The following is a 21,042-nucleotide window of genomic DNA, read 5'->3' on the forward strand; positions in this document are numbered from 1 at the left end:
ATGCTGCAAAACACTACCCGGCACGAGTGGTAATTAACAGGACGGCCGGGTCTCTACCAGAGATGCCAACTGCTCCGGACACGCCAAAATAATTAAAAAAAACGGTAAATAACTACTAGTAAATTTTGCAAACATTTGACTAATTTTACTTGCTTTTTAAAAGGTCTAGCAAGACATTAGAACTAAGAAGTGGTGAATTATATAAGACTACGAATTATTTCGAAATAGTGGTGGATAAAAATCTACTAAATTGAATTTATTAACTCAAGAATCTTAATTAATAAACTACCACTTTAAAATATTTATTCGCTGTCCGGAGCAAGTTGGCATCTCTGCTCTACTTTAACAGAGCCACACTTACTTACACATATACACACATCCTCACATTACTTTAACTCGCCCCTCTTTTGTATGTATTTCCAAACTGTAAATACTGTAAATATTAATTCGTGCTTATTTTCCCATTGTACTTTAATTTTACCTTTTTTCATGTACTTTTTTATTACTTGTAATTTTGTTATTGCCTAATAATGGCAAAGTGCCATTTTTCTCCTCTCAAGAACTCCATTTTGCTCCCCAAACTTTTATTTTGTCATGTATGTTTCTTAGTTTAATTTCATGATGAATGGGAAAAGGGCCGTGAGGCCACAGACTCCCAGTCCCACTACAACGAACGAACGAAATGCTGCAAAAATATGCAGTAAAAAGTTTCTAATTTTAATCTTTTTTTTAATGAAATTTTGAATTTTTTGGTCATTACTTTCTGCATTTTTAGTCACTTGTGGCAACCCTATTTGTAATTAAACAGATATTCCAACCATCACCTCCTACATCAAGAAGCCTCCACTCGGTCTTTTATAAGTAGTCCGCTCAGACTGTTTAAAAAGTGAACCAGTTGTGCGCATGAACCCAAAACCTTTTGTAAAAGTCATTGAGAGAAATTTATCTTATATATTTGAGAATTGAATCTGTAGCGGTTGACAAGTGAATAAGGCAAACCAATAATATTAGCGAATAAAATAAATTTTTAGTCATATATTTGCTACCACTTTCTTATTTTAACTATATTCTTTATTAAATGACTCGTTCATATAATGGATATCCTTCACAGTGGTTTGATCGGACTACCTTTAAGAAACCGTGTGGAGGCTTTCAATTATAGGAGGCGTTGTTCCAACCCAGGGTTGCCACGGCCGTCTAAATATGCAAAATCAAGAGACAAATGAATTTTAACCTTAGATTTAAAAAATATTAAAATTTACAATCTTTTTCAATTTACCAAACGAAATAAATGCTATAAATTTAAATATGAATAATTTGTAGTGTAAGTCCTAGTTTTAGTTACTATTGAATAACTAAAGAGGTATTAAATAACAAAAATGAATTGAGTTTCTACCACGTTTTATATTTTTAATCGCCCGTGGCATCACTGCTCTAACCTCTTTGTTCCACTTGTGGTTCACCTTTTAAAATCTTGACCAAGCTAACTAATATTTGAAAGCGTTAGTTTTTGATTGTATACAAAATATTTTGCAGAAAGCTCATAGTTGTTGACAGCCCTGCTTGCAAGATATTTATTTCTAATTAAGCAGCGGTGAATTAAATAAGGGAAAGAATTATTAGTCCCACCTTCTAATAATTCCATAATAAAATAATTTAGAAACCACTTTTTTTTCTTACCTTGATTGCAGCCACTCTAAAAATGTCATTCATCTATTCAGTTCTTCGTATAAGAAATGAGTTTTAAATAATTGTAATATTTGAGTGAAATTTGAAAATAAATTTAGTTCGTAAAACTATATGTCAGCGAAAAGTGAATATGAAATTAGTTCGCAATACTATGTGCATACCTGCTAACATTTACTCTTTTCGAGAATGGATTTTCCAAGTGATAGATAAACAATTACCGAAAAACTATCTTACTCAAAAATATTATATTTTAATCAGGATGAAATTCGCTATTGTAAAGACTAATATGCTTTTATATATTTGTTGTAATTATTTATATGTAGTGGTGGTCAAATTGATTTAAATTATTATTATAATTCAAAAAGTTTAGTGAAATAACATGAATTTCGCTAGCACTTTAAATATGAAAATAAAATCTTCCGGGAAAACCGGAAGAGTTGGCAGCTATGTATATGTAATCAATAAGTTTTAACATGAATAAGAAATTAGTTAGCGAAACTGTATGTATGCAATAAGTTTAACACGTTGAATGCATACATGCCAACTTTAACGCATTTGGCGTAAAATTTTATTTCTATCTTTAAAGTGGTAGTAAATTGTATGTTTTTATTACATTTATAAACTTAATTTTTAATCTTTTTGACCACCACTATTTTTAATATAATTAAGCATATATATAAATATGTAATACTGTCTTTGAAGTTTGTATAAACTTTTCCAAACTACAGTTTATATTTCTGCCTAAAATGGTAATTTAAATTCCATTTCACTACCACTGGGGAAAATCATCCTCGAAAGGATTAAAAGTTGGCAGGTATGTGAATGCCATGGGGGTCATTGGTGACCTTCGAAGCCTAGATTATTAGAAACACATAATTCGAGTAAATTTTTAATTGTTTATAACATTATCGTGACTAAAATGATTTGAAGAAATGAATGCAATATAGAACACACAAAAATAGTTTTATTTATATACACAGAGATGCCAACTTGCTCTGGACAGCGAATAAATATTTTCAAGTGGTAGTTTATTAATTGTGATTCTTGGTTTAATAAATTCAATTTAGTAGATTTTTTATCCACCGCTATTTCTAAACAATTCGTAGATTTACATAATTTACCACTTTCTTTAGGTAAGTCTTGCTAACCCTTTCAAAAACAAAAACGAGCAAGATCTGTCTAATATTCGCAAATTTAGTTTGTAGTTATTTACCGTTTGGCCAGATGGGCAAGCCATGTAATGTTAGCGCGGCATTCAACGTTTTCAACATGATTATGAAATTAACCCTTTGTACTCCGAGTACTTATAAAAGCTGTTTGATCTAATATCAGCACAATTAAAATACTCAATATAGTATTATTATACAATTTTAAAATTCTTATTGTAATGCGATTACTAATTATTAAGATATAAAATTTCTTAATTTTAAAGTGGTGATTGTTGATGGTGCCTACGTGGAACATCAGAGTGCAAAGGGTTAATTTGCAAATTTGTATGTATGGGATAAGTTTTAGCATGAATATGAAATTAGTTTGTAAATACTATACGTATGCGATTAGTTTTAAATATGAATAAAAATAGTTTGAAGTAACTAATCTCACAGCATTAAATTTAGTCAAGCAACGTTATCCTTCTTAAAGAAATTCTTCCAAAAAGAAAGTTGTTAAGAAAAAAAATTCAGACAAGAAAGTGTTGTTTTGTGCCAAGAAAAATAATAGGCCTATTCACGAAAGTAGTTTTTATAGCCAACCACGTTTGATTGAAGTTGCTGGAAAGAAAATAACAAAACTTGAAAATTACATTGTGGCAGTATCCTGAAGACTTGGCGTTAGCCTGTGAAAAGGGAAAAATTCCAAATTAAAAAATATATATATATATATATATTCCTTTCATAATTATAATTTGTTTAAAAAAAATATCTGTTTCTACTAATACATAGCTGTTAACTGCAACTGTTTGAAGAAGTAATTATTTTAACAACACTAAGAAAAAATTCGTTTGTAAATATTTGCGTCAACGCCTCCTATAACTGAAAGCCTCCACACGGTTTTTTATAGGTAGTCCGATCAGACCACTATGAAGGATATCCACTTATCGAACGAGTCATTTAATACAGAATATAGTTAAAATAAGAAAGTGGTACCAAATATATGACTAAAAATTTTTTTTATTTATGAATATTATTGGTCTGCCTTATTCACTTGTCAATCACTACAGATTCAATTATCAAATATATAAGATAAATTTCTCTCAATTACTTTTATAAAAGGTTTTGGGTTCATGCGCACAACTGGTTCACTTTTAAAACAGTCTGCGCGGACTACTTATAAAAGACCGTGCGGAGGCTTCTTGATGTAGAAGGTGCTGCCTGAGTAGGGGTTAGGGAACTGCCCTTGTATCAGAAAGGTTAAGGACTCGAATCCCGGGCAAGGCATGGATGTTCTTTCCTTCTCAGTACTATCTGTCCTTACTGTGGGAGCAACGTTGGCCCACCTAATAAGGTGCCCCTGAAAGAGTGGCCAACAAATCTGCCCTTCAGATGCCTGTATGATGCCCAGGTGGGTCATTCTAAAAGGTGGGCATTGGAGAAAAAAAATATTTGCGTTGTTTCGTCAACGCTTGCTAAACTTTAATTCGTAACTTTATACAAATTTTGAAAGCAAATTAAATAAAAATTGTGCTGTAATGTAAAAATTTTTGTTATTTTAAATTTTAAAAAAATCTAGCAATTTATTTTATTCTTTCTTAAAGTTTTCTATCTTCTCAATTTTAAAGCAAGCGTTAGGAACATAATTTTTTTTTACCATTGCATAAGATTTTTCTTTTTATATTGTTAACTAATAGATATCTTAATTCGAGGTTTAAGCATTGAACTATCTTGGTAATGGATTAAACAAGATGTGTAACTAGTGTCAACTAACTTAACCGGTTTGCGGCCATCGTCCTATTTTTATTAAAGTTTCGTTTTTCAAAAGCATTCTCTGTGGTAGGACATTTTTTTCGACTACTATCATTAGTCAGAATGAATTAGAAGTCAGTAATTTATGAAAGATTTAGCTATGCGTACTAGATCTCAAATTATGAAAAGCATGGACGTTTTGAAATTAACTTTTTAAACTATTGGGGGACATTTTGAGTGAAAAGGTGGCTAACAGTAAGAAATAGCCAACTAATTTATATAACATATTACACCTCTTTTTTCTCAAAGCCACTTTTGGTATCACTATGTATAAAGTCGGGATAAAACAGGTTAATAGACCATTTGCTGTACTGCTTAGCAAAGCCATTACAACAACCATTACAACCATTTGCTGTATTGCTCAACAAAGCCATTACAACAACCATTACAACCATTTGCTGAATTGCTAGGCAAAGAAGAAAAAAATTAAAGCCTTATATAAATTTGCTTCTAAACATGGAAAAGCTCTGTAATATTCTTTTATTTGCTACTTTTTATTTGGAAACAGAAAATAAATCAATGGATTGAGATCATTATTACATTATTATATGGGTAAATTTCTAAATTACGTTTTTTTAGTTATTAAAGAAGTAAAGAAATACAATAGTTGTTGCTACACTTAGAAAAAGGTAAAAAAATAAACACTTCATAAACATGACAAAAGGGGAGTTTTATCATATTTTAAAAATAACTACGTTATTTGATTACGACGAATTCGTCGTCACATAGAGAGCAGCTGTTCCCGACGTTATTTCAGTGGAACAGCAGGGTTCAGGGAATTAGGGCTTTTTTTTTTAAAAAAACTAATAATGATATTGAACAAGTAATTATATTTATTGAATATATTACATTTATTGAGTTTTGAAACCTGTAATTATATTTATATCCAATCAATAATCCATTGTTTGTTTAATATTTCGTATGTTTTTAAGAAATTGGTAAAGAAAAATGCTAGTGAAAAAATAACAAAATTTAAAAATTATATTTTTTTTTAAACAAGATGTATTAGTATTTCATATGGTCCTCTTCAATTCAAAAATTTAAATTTAACAAACATTTTCAACGCTTAAAAAAGCTTTTTTTCCATTTTAACAAAAAATTATAATTCAGAATTTGTGATCAGCGCAAAACAACGCTCTAGCCCTGCGATTTTAACTGAAAATTAAAAACTCAATTAAAAAGTATTATTGATAAGACAATGAAAATTTCATTCACATGAAATATTTACAAAATAATTAATATGCTTCCTTTGGTTAATATGTTTATTTATAAATTCCGTTAGTTATAAATAGGTTGATCGATTATTCCAAAGCCAAAAAAAATTGGGACTATTGTTAAAGAGCACAGAAAAGAACCTCTTTTATCTCTTTAATTATTCAATCGTATCTACCATTACGACTTACATTTCATATTATTCATATAAAAACATTTTTTTGCTTTAAATTCTTGAAATAAACTGAAAAAAAGTGGTTTTAAAAGTTGATATATTTGATTTTTTTTAATAAAATTTTCAATTTTAATAGTCAGCACTTTTTGCAATTTTAGTTATTCTAACAAATGTTCCTCATCTTAAATTATTCAATGATGATCTACTTCAGCTTTGAGAATGCACTAATATATATATATATATATATATATATATATATATATATATATATATATATATATATATATATATATATATATATATATATATATATATATATATAGATAGATAGATAGATAGATAGATAGATAGATAGATAGAATTATCCTGGTTTAATAAATAGAAAATGACGCGCTTACGTGACCATTCTTTCTTTCCTGAAAATAAAAACTACCCTAATACTATATTTATGCAAATCGAAAACTATTCATGCATATAGAAGATAATTTAGTACTAAAATTTGAATGAAGAAAAAGAAAAATAGATCTTCCCATAATATAAATTTTTGCCTGTGCAATTCAGAACATTTTATAGTCTATTAAAATCAATTTTAATTTCAAACAAAACATTGAGGCGTAAAGAATTGAACCGTGATTTATATCTGCACAACCAGAAGCCCATTTCAATTTATCTCGCTTTTTTTAAAAAATAAAAACTGTCTTTCATTTTGAAAGTACAAAAGATTTTTTTTCTACCGTAATTTTTTTTCTGAATAACACAATAAGCATTGAAAAAGAAAGAAATGCCCACACTTCTTTCTGGTTTTTGAATTGCATTTTTATTGCGTCCATTGTTTAACAAACAGACTCTAAATCTAATATGAAGTTCTATATCAGATTGAAGATATTATAGATATCTTTACAAATCATGATTGGAAAAGCACACATGTCTATACAAAATGTCATCTAATGCCATTACATGAAAAAAGTAATCTTCAGAAAAATGACCGAAAACTTTTAACAAAGTATGTTTTTTTTATTAAAAAAAAGTATTTTATTTCGAAGTTTATATTTTATGTTTACAAATTATCATAATACTTTTCTTAATCTCAATAACTCAATTTAAAACAGCTATTAATAAGCTGTCAAAAAAAGTCATAAGATACTTTAGTTGAAGGCTTTGTGACAGTATAATAAGACATATTTTAAAATTGTTCAAGCGGGACTTTTTGACGAATAAAACTACAATTTACTTGTAAGCAATAAGATGTATCTGTGTATTGTGTTGTAATCAAATGAAAATCATGGAAACTAGTAAAATTCTTATCTGAAAATGATAAGGAGCAGTCTGATGTAAAAAAAGTCGTAATTGATTTTTAAAAAATCTGTAGCTAATAACTATATTATCCTCGCAATACATTTTTATTATTGTACCCCAAATCCTTCTGATTACTTGTAAATAAAAAATGAAAGCTCTTTTGTGAAATGTTTAATCTTATTTTTAAAAAAACGACATAAAGAAATCAACTACAAATACCTTAAGATCCTCAGCATTACTTGAATCTAAGCTATTATTTATTAATTAATTCAAGAGTTATTATAATTAATATTTTAAGCAATTTTTGCGTTATAGCGTAACATTAAACACGAATGAGAATGCGAAATTGCTTTATTCATAGATTTCATGTCAACTTCATTGGTTTTTATCTTTCTTTTACGTTAAAAAAGTTTCCCCATCGTTAAAAGTTTTAATTATTTTAAAATAATATTAAAATTATTATAAAATTGACACACTCAGAAAAATCAGTCCAACGTTGAACCATAATAATGGTAACTTGAACCATAATACAGAGCAAATTTATATCAACCTCAATAAGGTGTAAAATTGAATCGAATTTCGAGTATGAATTATATTATTAAGTTTAAGAAGGTGTAATTTGGTTAGGTTAAACGTGGCACCATATTAAGGTTGCAAGGAATTTTTAAAATTTTTAACAAAATAGATCAAAAATTACTAAAATTATCGTTCTTTTAAGTAAGTTTGCTGTTAATTTCTCGCCGTGAAGTAAATCAGAAAAAAACATTAAAAAAAGAATTTAAAAAACTATGTAGGAAAATAAATTTTTCGAACTCCTTTTCTTATATTTGTAAATAAACAAAATATTACTTAAATATTCTATTATACGATGTCTTATAATTTTCAAATCAAATTCTGAAACATTCTATAATTATTGATGATAAAATTATATCTATAGTATAAGCACATTAAGCTGCCATGCATATTTGAATTAAAACTTAAGTTGTTAAGACAAAGACGCCTAAACCATAAAGTAAACAACAAAAAAATACTCTCACATTGTTCCAAGACATCAGGTGACGAACTTGATTGGGAAAATTTACCCATAAGCCCTCGCCATAAATTCTATAAATAAAACCCAAATGATTCCTACTTTGCCTTTGGTGAAGAAGCTCTTGCAAGCTCGGTTACTTTTCTCATTCGTGTATTTTATTTCTAAGTCAGGAGCCATGGTTGATCAAGCCACTAAAGATAAATTGGAAGCCGGCTTTCAGAAGCTTCAGGCCGCTACCGACTGCAAGTCTTTGCTGAAGAAATACCTTACTAAAGAAGTTTTTGATGCCTGCAAAGATAAGAAAACAGCACTTGGTGCCACACTTTTAGATTGCATCCAATCCGGTAAGCGAATTTTACTTTTTCTTTATGTTGAATTGATAATGAGTTTAGAGTTGTAATTAACTCTCAAAATACACACTTTATTTACATGTAGTTAATTTCACCATATTTGTGCAGTAGTTCATTTTTTCTTCAGTAACCTCTTCGTCCTTGAGGTAAAAATGTTGGCTTTATTAGAATTATTTGAATCAGGAGTGGAATTATTCTATTAATTATTATTATTACTGAACATGCTTATTAATCAAATTTGCGTATAAAAAAATCAAAATTTTACTTATAAAACGGATTTTTTAATTCGGAAAAGTAATTGATAAAAAAAATTTTTAAATCTTTTTTTCGTTAGGTAAAAAATGGATTTTACCATTGCTTGATGAAATTTTTAATTAAAAAATGATAATATGTATAAAAAAAAAAAAGAAACATTATCATTAGATTTTTTATGCGTATTTATAAATTGGCTACGCGTATACTTTTAAATAAATGAACAGAGTTTTTAATTCGAGAAATTATTGATAAAAAATGAGTTAAGTTATGTTTTAGGGGCCTGTTATAAAATTTATAGAAATATATAGTAGAACTGCTTTATAATATTATTCTATTATAAAATTTTTATTTATTTGGAAATTGTTTTTTATAAAATTTATTTATAATTTTTAAAATATTTCTTGCACTGATAAGATATTTTGTCTCTGATAAGTAAGATTTCAAAAGATTGGCGGATAAGGAAAATCTAGTTAATTTATTAAAATTTGGTGCATTAAGTTAATTTATTTAAATTCGACGTATATTGATATGAGTAATAAAATTCACTTACTGATGTGATGAGTAATGAAATTAATTTAAGAGCAACTATTTTTATTCGCTGTTTTAATTCAAATATAATTAAATCAATCTTTCAAGGTTGATTTAATTATATTTGATATACAAAATATATTTTATACATAATTATATTTTATACAAAACTTGGCTGATACTTTTACATAGTTTCGACTTCTTGAAAATATAAAAGTTTTTTTTTTTAATCTTAACTAAATATAATAATTAGATAAATATAATACTTAGCTGATAACAAATTGCGACTTTCCAAAAATATAAAAGTTTTTTGAATATTAACTAAATTTTAATAATTATTTTGAAAAATTGAAATTTTTCATTTACATATACTAATTTTTAATATAAAGAAGCTAGCAGTAAATATTAGCTTTTCTTGTAACAAAACGCTTTACAGGACTCAAAATAGAAATTAATAATTGGTATTGGTTATTATTTCCGTGATTAGATTTTAAATTTATTCTATACTTATTTTTCTTCAACCCAACTTACTAAAATACCTATATTTGATAAAATTTTAAATATTAATTCCTAAAAGGAATAATTACAAAAATTTGAAAGTTTGAAAAAATTAGTATTTAAATCATTTTAATGGAGTAATATGTACAAATTAAGCTATTTAAACTAGTTCATGCATATTAGTTATATGCATTAATTTTATAGTTATTTGCTTTATAAATGAATTGCGTAAACTTTTGCATTTGTTGAAAATAACATTTTTTAAGAAAATCGTTGCATTTCTCTCACCAATTATAATCACGAAATATTACTTTCAATGTTAATTTCCTGCATAGCAGTTATAAATATTAATTTATTGAGCAAGTATTTGATTAATAATTAAATTGTATAAACTGTTACATTTGTTGGAAAACGTATATTTTAAGAAAATCGTTGCATTTCTCTCATTAATTAAGTAATTATAATGACGAAATATTACTTCCAATGTTAATTTCCTGCATAGCAGTTATAAATATTAATTTATTGAGCAAGTATTTTGATTCATAATTAAATTGTATAAGCTGTTACATTTGTTTTAAAACACACTTTTTAAGAAACTCGTTGCACTTCTCTCATTAATTAAGTAATTATAATCACGAAATATTACTTTCAATGTTAATTTCCTGCATAGCAGTTATAAATATTAATTTATTGAGCAAGTATTTGATTCATAATTAAATTGTTTAAACTGGTACATTTGCTGGAAAACGCATTTTTTAAGAGAATCGTTGAATTTCTCTCATTAATTGAGTAATTAAAATAACGAAATATTACTTTCAATGTTAATTTCCTGCATAGCAGTTATAAATATTAATTTATTGAGCAAGTATTTGATTCATAATTAAATTGTATAAACTGTTATATTTGTTGGAAAACACATTTTTTAGGAAAATCGTCTGATTTCTCTCATTAATTAGGTAATTATACTAATGAAATTAATATAACTTTCAATATTATTTGCATGAATAAGTTCATAATTTGATACATAAAAAACAGAATTTCTATAGGAAGCAACACAACAGTATATAACAGTTTTTAAATGAGTTAATTTTAAATAATTAATAAATGAATATTTGGTAGAATAATTTATTAATCATTTATTGAAATTTATTTTTAACATAATTCATAAACTCTTTTAGAAAAGGATGGATTTAAAGATTAATCTCATTTATTTGTTCGTAAATTCTGAACAAATGTACGTTCTCATATGAGTTTGAATTGATAAAATAACTTTAATAGATTAAACTGGGGAACAAATTTCTTGTTGCATTTATACAAGTACTCGTCTTACCTCATTCGGGAGAGGGGATTTCAAATCTGAAATTAGCTTTGTACCGTATATATATATATATATATATATATATATATATATATATATATATATATATATATATATATATATATATATATATATATATATATATATATATATATATATATATATAGCAAAATAAATAAAATTAAGAAAAACAATAAGTTATATAACAATATATTGATATATTTTGCTTTGGCTATATTGATACAATATTAGAAAGCACTCTTTTTTGCGGATATAATCGTGTGGGCTGATGAAAAGATTATATCTCTTATTTTCCATATTTTTTAAAAAAAAATTTCCTTTTTTTTTTCGGATTTTTTTTTATTAATGTTTCTTTCTCCAGTTTTTTGTTATTTTTGTTATTATTTTTCTTTTTTCCTCTTTTTTCATACGTCTGTAATTTCCCTTTGTTTTAACTTCATTTTGAACTTATATATATATATATATTCATATATACTTTTCTACTTCTTTAAAAATAACACTTAAGATCAAAAAAAAACATATAACTTTAACGCATCACATTATAAGCAGAAGTGAATTATCGCCTTATTCCTACTACTCCCTAAGTAGCAGAGAAGTAGGGACGTTTTACTTCTATGCTTGACTCTCTCTTCATATACTTTACCTCTCTCTAGATTATCGTCTTATTCCAACCACTTCCTAAGTAGCAGAACAGTAAAGTAACAATTTTAAACAATTCAGGTTTTGAATATACTTCTAAATTGTATGAGAACTGTAGCTTGTCGAAGAAAATAAATTGCAGATTTGAAATCAGAGAAACAGAACTATCTCAGATCTTTCATGAAAAGGGGAAAAAAATTTCCCCGGTGATTCTTGCAACAAAAAACTGTTGTCTAATAGTAGTACTGAAAGAATACTAAAAGTGAATAAGTTTTGACTACCACTATTTATTTATAATTAATATATATATATAAATATAAATTTAATTATATTTATATATTATAATTGTATGCTTTATTTACATTATATTGTATATTGTAACTGCTATTAAACATTACTAGTTACAGAATGTTTCAAAATTTAATTTAAACCTAGATGGTAAAGAATTGTGCAAATTAATAGATACGTGTATTTTAGAAATCTATATCAAAATAATGATTATAAATTTCCAAAACAAATAGAAATTAGCTAATGGTAAGTTGTGTAAAAATAATGATAATGATTTTTTAAGTTAAATTGAAATGTAGATTATTGAAGAAAACTGTGTTAAAATAAAATTGCTGCCTTATAGAGTATTGTGTAAACTAAACAATAGCCGGCTCTAGATTTAAGCAACTGACTGTTGAAGTATTTCCTAATAAAAGGAACAATTGGTGGCCTTCAATTTCAACCATTATTTCCACTAAAGAATATATTCTTCGAAAGATGTAACCGACTACGAATTATTACAATAGGATCAGCTAAGAACAATGAAGCATATATCTTATTCTAAGTAAAAAATAGCGTTTCAGAAAGCTAAATTAATAAAATAAATCAAAATGTTCATCATAATTTAATTCATGGTGATATCTTTTGAAAGACTATATTAAAGGATTACTCATATAAATTTCGTTTAATAAGGTTTTTGATAAAAAGTTTCATGATTATCTTATAGCTTTTTGAGTATTTTTGAAATAATTAGGGCCTTGTTTTTCTTATTTTATGCAAAATGTAATTGATAAAATAACTTATAAATTTTGAGAGAAATGCATTGTATTTTTTTCTATTGATCTTTAGCAGTCTAAGTACTTAAAAATGTTATTCAAATTAAAACAAGCACTACTTTATTTAAAATATATATGTTGTGATATTACTATATAGCAACTATTTATCACAAGTTAATGTAATAGCGAGTTATTAAAACACAAATTTTAAATTTCGAAGTGTTGATTTTTGATGGCCAATATTATATATTTTGTGGATAAACTCTGTCGCACCCTTTAGACAAAAATTTCAATTGAGGATAACTGGTTTAAGGTACAACATGATACTATCGAATTTTTTTCCTTCACTTTAAAAAAAATTCCCGATCATAAATGTTAACTCATAAGTCTTAACTCTCCACCAGAGTTGGGCAAAAATGTAATCGATTACAGTAATCATTTACTGTAATCAATGATTACAAGATAACATAATTTTGATTAAAGCTGTAATCGTGGTTACAACAATCAATTACAGTAATCATTTACTTGTAATCGTGATTGCAACTTTTTATAATTTTGATTACTGTAACTGAGTATTGTAATAATGATTACAGTTATAATCAAAATTTGTAATCATGATAAAAAGTAATTGAGAAATGTAGTCGATTACATTTTCCCTTCTCTAATGTAATCAAAAATTATGATTGCTTGTAAATGCAGTTACCTGTAATCGTTAACAAGTAATTGATTACATTGCAGTAATTATCTGCAATCAATTACAATTGTAATCGATTACTGTAATCGACGTCCAACTCATCTCTCCACAATGCATAAAGTGGTAGCGAAACATTGTCATTGATATAAAATTTTAAATTGTTTCAGTTCACGAAAAACTCCTGCTAACTTGCTGGGCATTGTGGGAAAGATATTTCTAGTAGTAAAGGAAATGATGTTTTAATGTATGATTTTTAGTGTTTTAAATTTGATATCTCAATACTTGTTTTGGATCGTCCAGAAAGCTAGTACCGATTTTCGATAATTGGCGGAACTCCCAAAGGTCCGTCAAAAATGTTCATGTAGTTTCAAAATTTATTCTTTAAAATATATTCAGAGATGCCAACTGTTCTGGATTTCACAATTTTTTTTTATTAAAAAAAAGATAGAGATCTACAAACCAAAATTTGCAGATTTTTGGGTAATTTTGCTAATTTTTTGAAGGGTTGAACATGGCTTAACTGTAATACAGTCGGGTATCATATAAGTCTTTGTATTATTCAGAAGTAGGGGTAAGAAAGAAACTTACAAACAGGGGTGAAAGCGAGACGGAAAAGTGAAAAGGCTGGTAGTAAAACCATTTCAGTTATTGCTAATTTTTGGGAGGAGTTAACTTATTCTTTTTTTAAACTGTTCAACAACATCTATTTTATCTTGGAAAAGATGCAGATTTATATCTATGTTGAAATCTTGATAATTACAGATATTTTACTTTTCTCGGAAAAAATGCTATAATAAAATGTCTTTCGCACCGGTTTTTCATCTTTTCCGTCTTGCTATATAAAGGCTTTCAGCCATGCTTACTAATCGAATTTATTAAACTAGGAATTATGCATTCGAAGATTACCGATCGAACATTGCTAATTTATCTTTTATAATAAGTTCAAATTATTAATTTGAAGTGGTAGGTAAAACAATTTAATATTAATGTTTAAAATTAAAATATTACTACCACTGAGAAAAAAAAAATTCTATGACCTATGAAGTTTGCAGTTCACTTATAAAGTTTGTGACATAAACTGCTAAACTCAAACTGTTTTTTTTTCTGCCTTTTGCGCGGACCAGGTACCCACTTTTTGTAAATAAAGTGAAGTTTGTGAAGGAGCAGATGGCCTTTCAGGCTAGGTACTCCCTACCCTATGTTTAAATCGGAAGTTGGCATCTCTGCATATTTCTTGTTTTTAAAAACGGATTATTTTTCTTGGTCACAAAAAGATTTGGAAACTTATTTCATAAATAAAAATTTAATCGATTCTTGTTGAATATTATCTAATTTGAAGTGGTAGTGAAATTAGAAAAATTATGATGAGTAGTTTGCGACTGCTTAAATATTTTAAATGGACCTTTTTGAGCTCGTGAATTCGGTGTGAACTATTCAAAATTCGGTGTGAACTATTCAAACGAGCCCATAATTTGAGCGAAATGACTTTTCCATTTGTAGAGAACTGAAGTGGAAATTTTGATAAATGGATTTGAATAAATGGAATTTCAACATAATTCAGAATTAAAAACATGAAAATCTTGTAACTTTAACTGTGATTCTGGAACCGACTAAATCCCTTTTACAATTCTTTAGGACTTTTGGGTGGCACTCTGTGGTAAATGCATACATACCATTTAACAACTACGGAATTTCCGCAGTTTAAAAAAAGGTTATGCGTCAATGTATTATCAAAAGTTATGCATTAATATTATGATAAATTAGAATTAAAAGAATTTTTCTACCAATACATAAAAATATACTTTAACATGTTTAAAAAAGACACCTGATTCATTAACAAAAGAGTTATTTAATATCCGAGATAATTTAACATTTTCATACCTGCCAACTATTACGCATTTGGCGTAAAATTTTATTTTTATATTTAAGGTGGTAGTAAATATTTACTATTTTTTTCTTTTATAAACTTAATTTTTAAATGATTTTGATCACCACTATTTTTAAAAAAATTAAACATATCTATGAGTTTGTGTTACTACCATCTGTCTGCCACAACATAAAATATAGCCCGACAACCGCCTTTTTCCTATCCGACGGAGTTTTGTCCCGTTAATTTTGTAAATATCTGTAAATACTTGTAAATAATTTTGCGCATTTATTATGTATTTCTCCTTTTCTCTGAGGCTATGTGGCTACTGTGCACCTGAGAAGCTCGGGGTAATACCTCGAAGGGAGGCGAGGCAATCTGCCACAAAACCTCTTCTCTCTCTCTCAAACTTGTTTGTTCAATCTCACTACTTCATTTTAATTTTCTCTCAGTAAAAGATACTGAACCCCAACTTTCACCATTCAGTTGCGCTTCGGCGATTTATTATTTATTTCCACTCAGATGAATTAGTTGGAGCCCCTAGCGGGGCTGATGCTAAGATAACCAACACATATGAGTATGAGAGATTTGTCTGCCCTAACTTAGAACTTTGAACTGTATATGACCTCTAGTCTAAATGCCAAAACAGTATAGATGAATCGGTTAGAAGCGCTTCGCGCTTCCACTCATATCAATCAATCAAAACGATTTGTCTGCTTAAGCTTTTTCAATTACAACATATTTTTTTGTTTAAAATTGAAATTATAGTTACATTTTAATACCACTGGGAAAAATCAAAATGGAAGGGATTAAAAGTTGGCAGTTATGCATTTCTAATTAACTATAATAATTATCTATTAATATAGGCAATTTTCACGGACTAACGGAAAATGACACAGGTAGCGAGCAACTTAAAATCGAGGTTACACTGTATTAGTTAAGTTATATTAAAGGGTTTTTAAAAAATTCTACTTGTTTAGAAAATTGTTTGCTTAACCCTTTAACGGGCCATTTATTTCTAGTAATGCTAAATTAAAGTATTTTTTGAATTAAAATTGTTTTAAGAATTATAGTTGATATTAGAAAGAAAAAACCCCATTTAGTTTATAAAAAGGCAATTTTTTTGGTGGTAAATATATTTAACACGACCATATATTACTTATTGACTTTTATTTTTCATTATTTATAAAATAAATTTTATAAATGCTATAAACTTCAAAAATAATAATGTATTTTATAACTTTTATACGTTTTTTTTTAAACTAACAAATGGTTACCAAGTTTATTCAAACGCACTTCAAGAAAGCTGAAGTTATTAACAAATGGAAACCTATATTAAAAGTGGTGGGAAGTATACTTCCCACGGCCTCCGAAAGGGTTAAATTCACTAAAATTGCGAAAATCATTTTGGACAGTGGAATTAGAAAAAGAAAGTTTAGAAATATTTTTTAGAGCGTAAATCGAACATTGCGTATCTTATGTATATTAGTCTTAATTATTTATGGGAAGTGGTGAAAAAAACTCTTTAAAATTTTAAAAAATGCTTTTAAAAAGTACTTTTAAACACTAGAAAATCTATTTTTTGAATGCAATATTGGAAAATGTGCAAAAAATTCTTTGAAATCATACTTTTTTTCACAAATTTATATTAAAAAAAGGGCAATATAGTTCGGAAATATGTATATTGAAATAGTTTGTGATTTACAAAGTAAAAATAACGTAGAGGCTACTGCAACCTTCAATCCAATTGGTTCGATTCATATGTCTTAATCATTTTTACTTACTACTGCGGAGATGTCAACTATTACACAACTCTTAATTATTAATCTTTCGACTCATCTAATTAGATATATTTATCCCATTGTTTCAAAATGACAGCGTGTTTCTTCCAATTCAATTATCAGCGGTAAATGAGATTAGTCTAGAACTTAACAGTTTAGTCAAAAAGAATTATATTAATTGACCTGACTTTTATCTTTTCCCTTCCCTGGAATTCAAGTTGTAAAATGTAAGATTTATGTACGTTCATCGGTATTCTGATTCAATAATTCATTTTTTTGTTTTTGAAACAGCAGATATTTCAACCATATAAAAGATAATGGATGATTACAATATATTGAGTTTTTTAGTCAAATTTAAAGATTGGTAAATGCTAACTTTGTTAAAACCTTTTTAAAACTTGAGAAAAAAATTTCAAAAATTAAAAAAAATTTCTTTTGATTGGACGAGGCGAAAAAAATTCTCTACATGCAGCCTTACCAAGAATGAAATAAATTTGCCTTTAAAGTAATTTCTTTGCTAGCATGTATTACGAAAGATTAAAATACTCATGTCTACCACGATTATTAATCGCAATAAAATATATAAGCGAGGGATTGTTTGTGGTATACCAGAGATGCCAACTTGCTCCGGACAGCAAATAAATATATTAAAGTGGTAGTTTATCAATTGTGATTTTTGGTTTAATAAATTTAAATTAGTAGATTTTTATCCACCACTATTTCTAAATAATTCATAGTTTTATATAATTCACCACTTTATAGTAGTTATGTCATGCTATGTCTTTTAAAAAGCGAGCAAAAATAGTCAATTATTTGAAAAATTTAGTTTGCAGTTATTTACCGTTTTTTTTAATTATTTTGGCGTGTCCGGAGCAGTTGGCATCTCTGGTATACCCATACCTGCCAGCTTTTAATCCCTTCAAGGATGATTTTCCCCAGTAGTATTAAAATATAATTTAAATTACAATTTTAGACAGAAACATACGCTGTAATTTCAGAGATGCCAACTGCTCCGGACGGGCCATAATAATTCAAAAAGCGGTAAACAACTACAAACTAAAAGTTGCAAATATTTGACTAATTGTACTTACTTTTTAAACGGTGTAACGGTTATAAATTAAGTTTATAAATGCAAGGAATATATAGAAAGCCTATATTTTACTACCACTTTAAACATAGAAATAAAATTTCATCGCAAATGCATAAAATCAGTCAGGTATGGATACCAAATGCTCCGCTTTCTGAAAAAGTTTTTATAAAGTGGTAGCAAAAGTAAAACTTGAGGATTAAGGGACATTTTTGCAAATTCTTAACAAATTTCACCACTAGAGGATAACAACAAAGGTATCATATAAGGCTTTGTATTTTTGACATGTGGGAGTGGAAAACTTTGACTTGGAAGCTTTGACTACCGCTATTTATTTATAATTAATATATATATATGAATGTAAATTTAATTCATGAACTATAAATTGTTTAAATGGGCAATGTTTGCATTATATTGTAACTGCTATTAAACATTGGTAGTTACAGAATGTTTCAAAATTTAATATAAACCTAGATGGTAAAGAATTGCGCAAATTAACCGGGTAACCCTTAGCGTCATATATTTAGGACAGTTCCTTTTTTCAAAGACATTCATTGTGATGGGAAATCTTTTTTCAGTATTTTCATTTTTCTGGGTGAATTAAAACATTCTCAGATACGATGATTTAGTTATTTCTGATTAGATCTAGAATTATAAGGAGCAAGTACTTTTTGATCTATCAAAGACTTTTTGAATGCTCTAACAGTAGAAAAACCAATTAATTTCGATAATATATTGTACCACTTTTTCCATAAAACCACTTTTTGTGTCATTTCAATATATAAATTCGGGGCAAAACGGGTTAAGTGGATCTAATTTACAAAATAATCTAATTAACAAAATAATTCTTTCTACCATAAAATATCTTAAAAATATCGTATAATTATTTAAATTTGGATTAATAATGAGTCCTAAAATAACAGAAGCAAGATGGTTTATCCGAAATAAAAACATGCATCGCGACCTCAACATAGATTTTTTAGATCATCATATTGCAAAGCTAAATTTCAGATTTTCTGAAAAGACCATAAATTGTGACACAGCAGGATTCAATGAATTTTTTACTTTTGAAAACTTAAGAGAAGACATAAACCACAGGCCGATGGCAGCTCATTTTTGTAGTGACGTAATTTTAACTAAAATACAAAATATTTAATTTTCTTTTGCTCCAATTGCATTCCAATTACCAGAAAGACCCACCTTAAAGATCACAATTCAAGATGAATGGGGAAAAGGCGCTAACGGCCCCAGGCGCCCAGATATATTTTGATGATGATGATGAATAAGTCCTGATAATAGACGAATAAATTAAGAAATTTGGATTAAATGCCATATTATAGGATACCACGTGCGCCTAAACCTGCAAAAAAGTTGGATTTAATAAATAAAAGCACAGATTAAAATTCACTACTTAAACTTTATCAGCAGAAGTTAAAATTAGCAATTTTTCTCGCATATGAAATGCGAATATTTTCGCTTTAAACATAAAAAATTTGCGATATAAATCATGGTAGTATGACTGAATGATCAAGTAAATAAAAATTTATTAAATTTCTTCTTCCTCTTTATATTTTAGACGCATGTCGTATCACTGCCTTTTCTGATTTTGCAATTCGTAGTGAGCTTCTTAAACTATGAAGCAAAATTAACGAAACAATTTTTAAGTAATGTAGTCTTTAATTATTCACCAATGTATTAAATCTTTTGCTGAAAGTGGAACAATTGAGATTACTCGTTTTGTTGTAGTTGACTTATGCCTGTTTAGGCAAAGAGGTACGATTGTTCTTGTTTTCCAGTGGCGCCATTTATGGCCAAGAGTTCGACTTCCGCCACACCCATACGTCACACCCGTTTATAGAGCGGACCCATTCATATATCCATTCATTCATCCACAGATCGTAATTTTGACCTGGATCAGAGAACGATCGGTCTCCAATCCAGTACTCCCATAGGTATTGATTTGTTATGGGAATGTGGAGGACTTTGCGACTCGACAGATTTAACGTGCATCAGTCACCATTTACTATACGGGGAGTCTTCGGCCGGCTCGGATCGAACCAATGAACTCTCGGACATGGACCCAGCGCCCTATCGACCAGGTTATCCCGGCCCTTACTATCGTTGAAAATAAATATTTCGCCAAAACTTCAAATACTGGGGAGAAAGCAGGGCTACAAACTACTGCGCGTTTTCCAAAACATTTTATACAGTAGTATGAATGTTTATGAACTTGAAGAATTTCGGTAATTTGGCCAATATTTTAGAAGCCATAACGCGTAACAGATAGTATTTATTTACTTATTGGTACTGCATACATTTGCGGGCTTGTGTGCTCAATTAATGCTTATAAACCTTTTCAAGTAGAAGGACGTCACAAAAAATACATCCAGGGTTATGGCGGGATTCGAACCCGCCACCTACATGCTTAACAGTGCGTTTGACGGGTGATACCGCTCGGACAGGGAGGCCTCCGTAACAGATGGACTAAAGTGGTGTTTTATATGAACTTTTGAATCATTTTTATGTTGTGTTGCCCCATCTGCTGAACATAATTGCAACATATCAAGTTATTTTTAATCTAAGTGTTCTTTTTATA

General features: G+C 28.1%; 1 protein-coding gene across 5 annotated transcripts in view; it reads left to right on the forward strand.

Annotated features, from left to right (window-relative positions):
- LOC107455361 (arginine kinase) overlaps window positions 1-21,042 on the forward strand; it is a 70,837-nt gene that overhangs the window by 33,269 nt on the left and 16,526 nt on the right. For 4 of the 5 annotated variants that reach the window (XM_087163800.1, XM_087163802.1, XM_087163803.1 and 1 more), the window contains one exon: window positions 8,532-8,709. In XM_087163800.1, the coding sequence (XP_087019926.1) occupies window positions 8,532-8,709 (178 nt within the window). Of the gene's footprint in view, window positions 1-8,372; window positions 8,710-21,042 lie in introns of those variants that run through there. The other variant, XM_087163799.1, reaches the window with a different exon arrangement.

This window comes from Parasteatoda tepidariorum, chromosome 5 (genome assembly GCF_982258835.1).
Source record: "Parasteatoda tepidariorum strain Cologne lab strain chromosome 5, Ptep-v5.0, whole genome shotgun sequence".
NCBI lineage: Eukaryota > Metazoa > Arthropoda > Arachnida > Araneae > Theridiidae > Parasteatoda > Parasteatoda tepidariorum.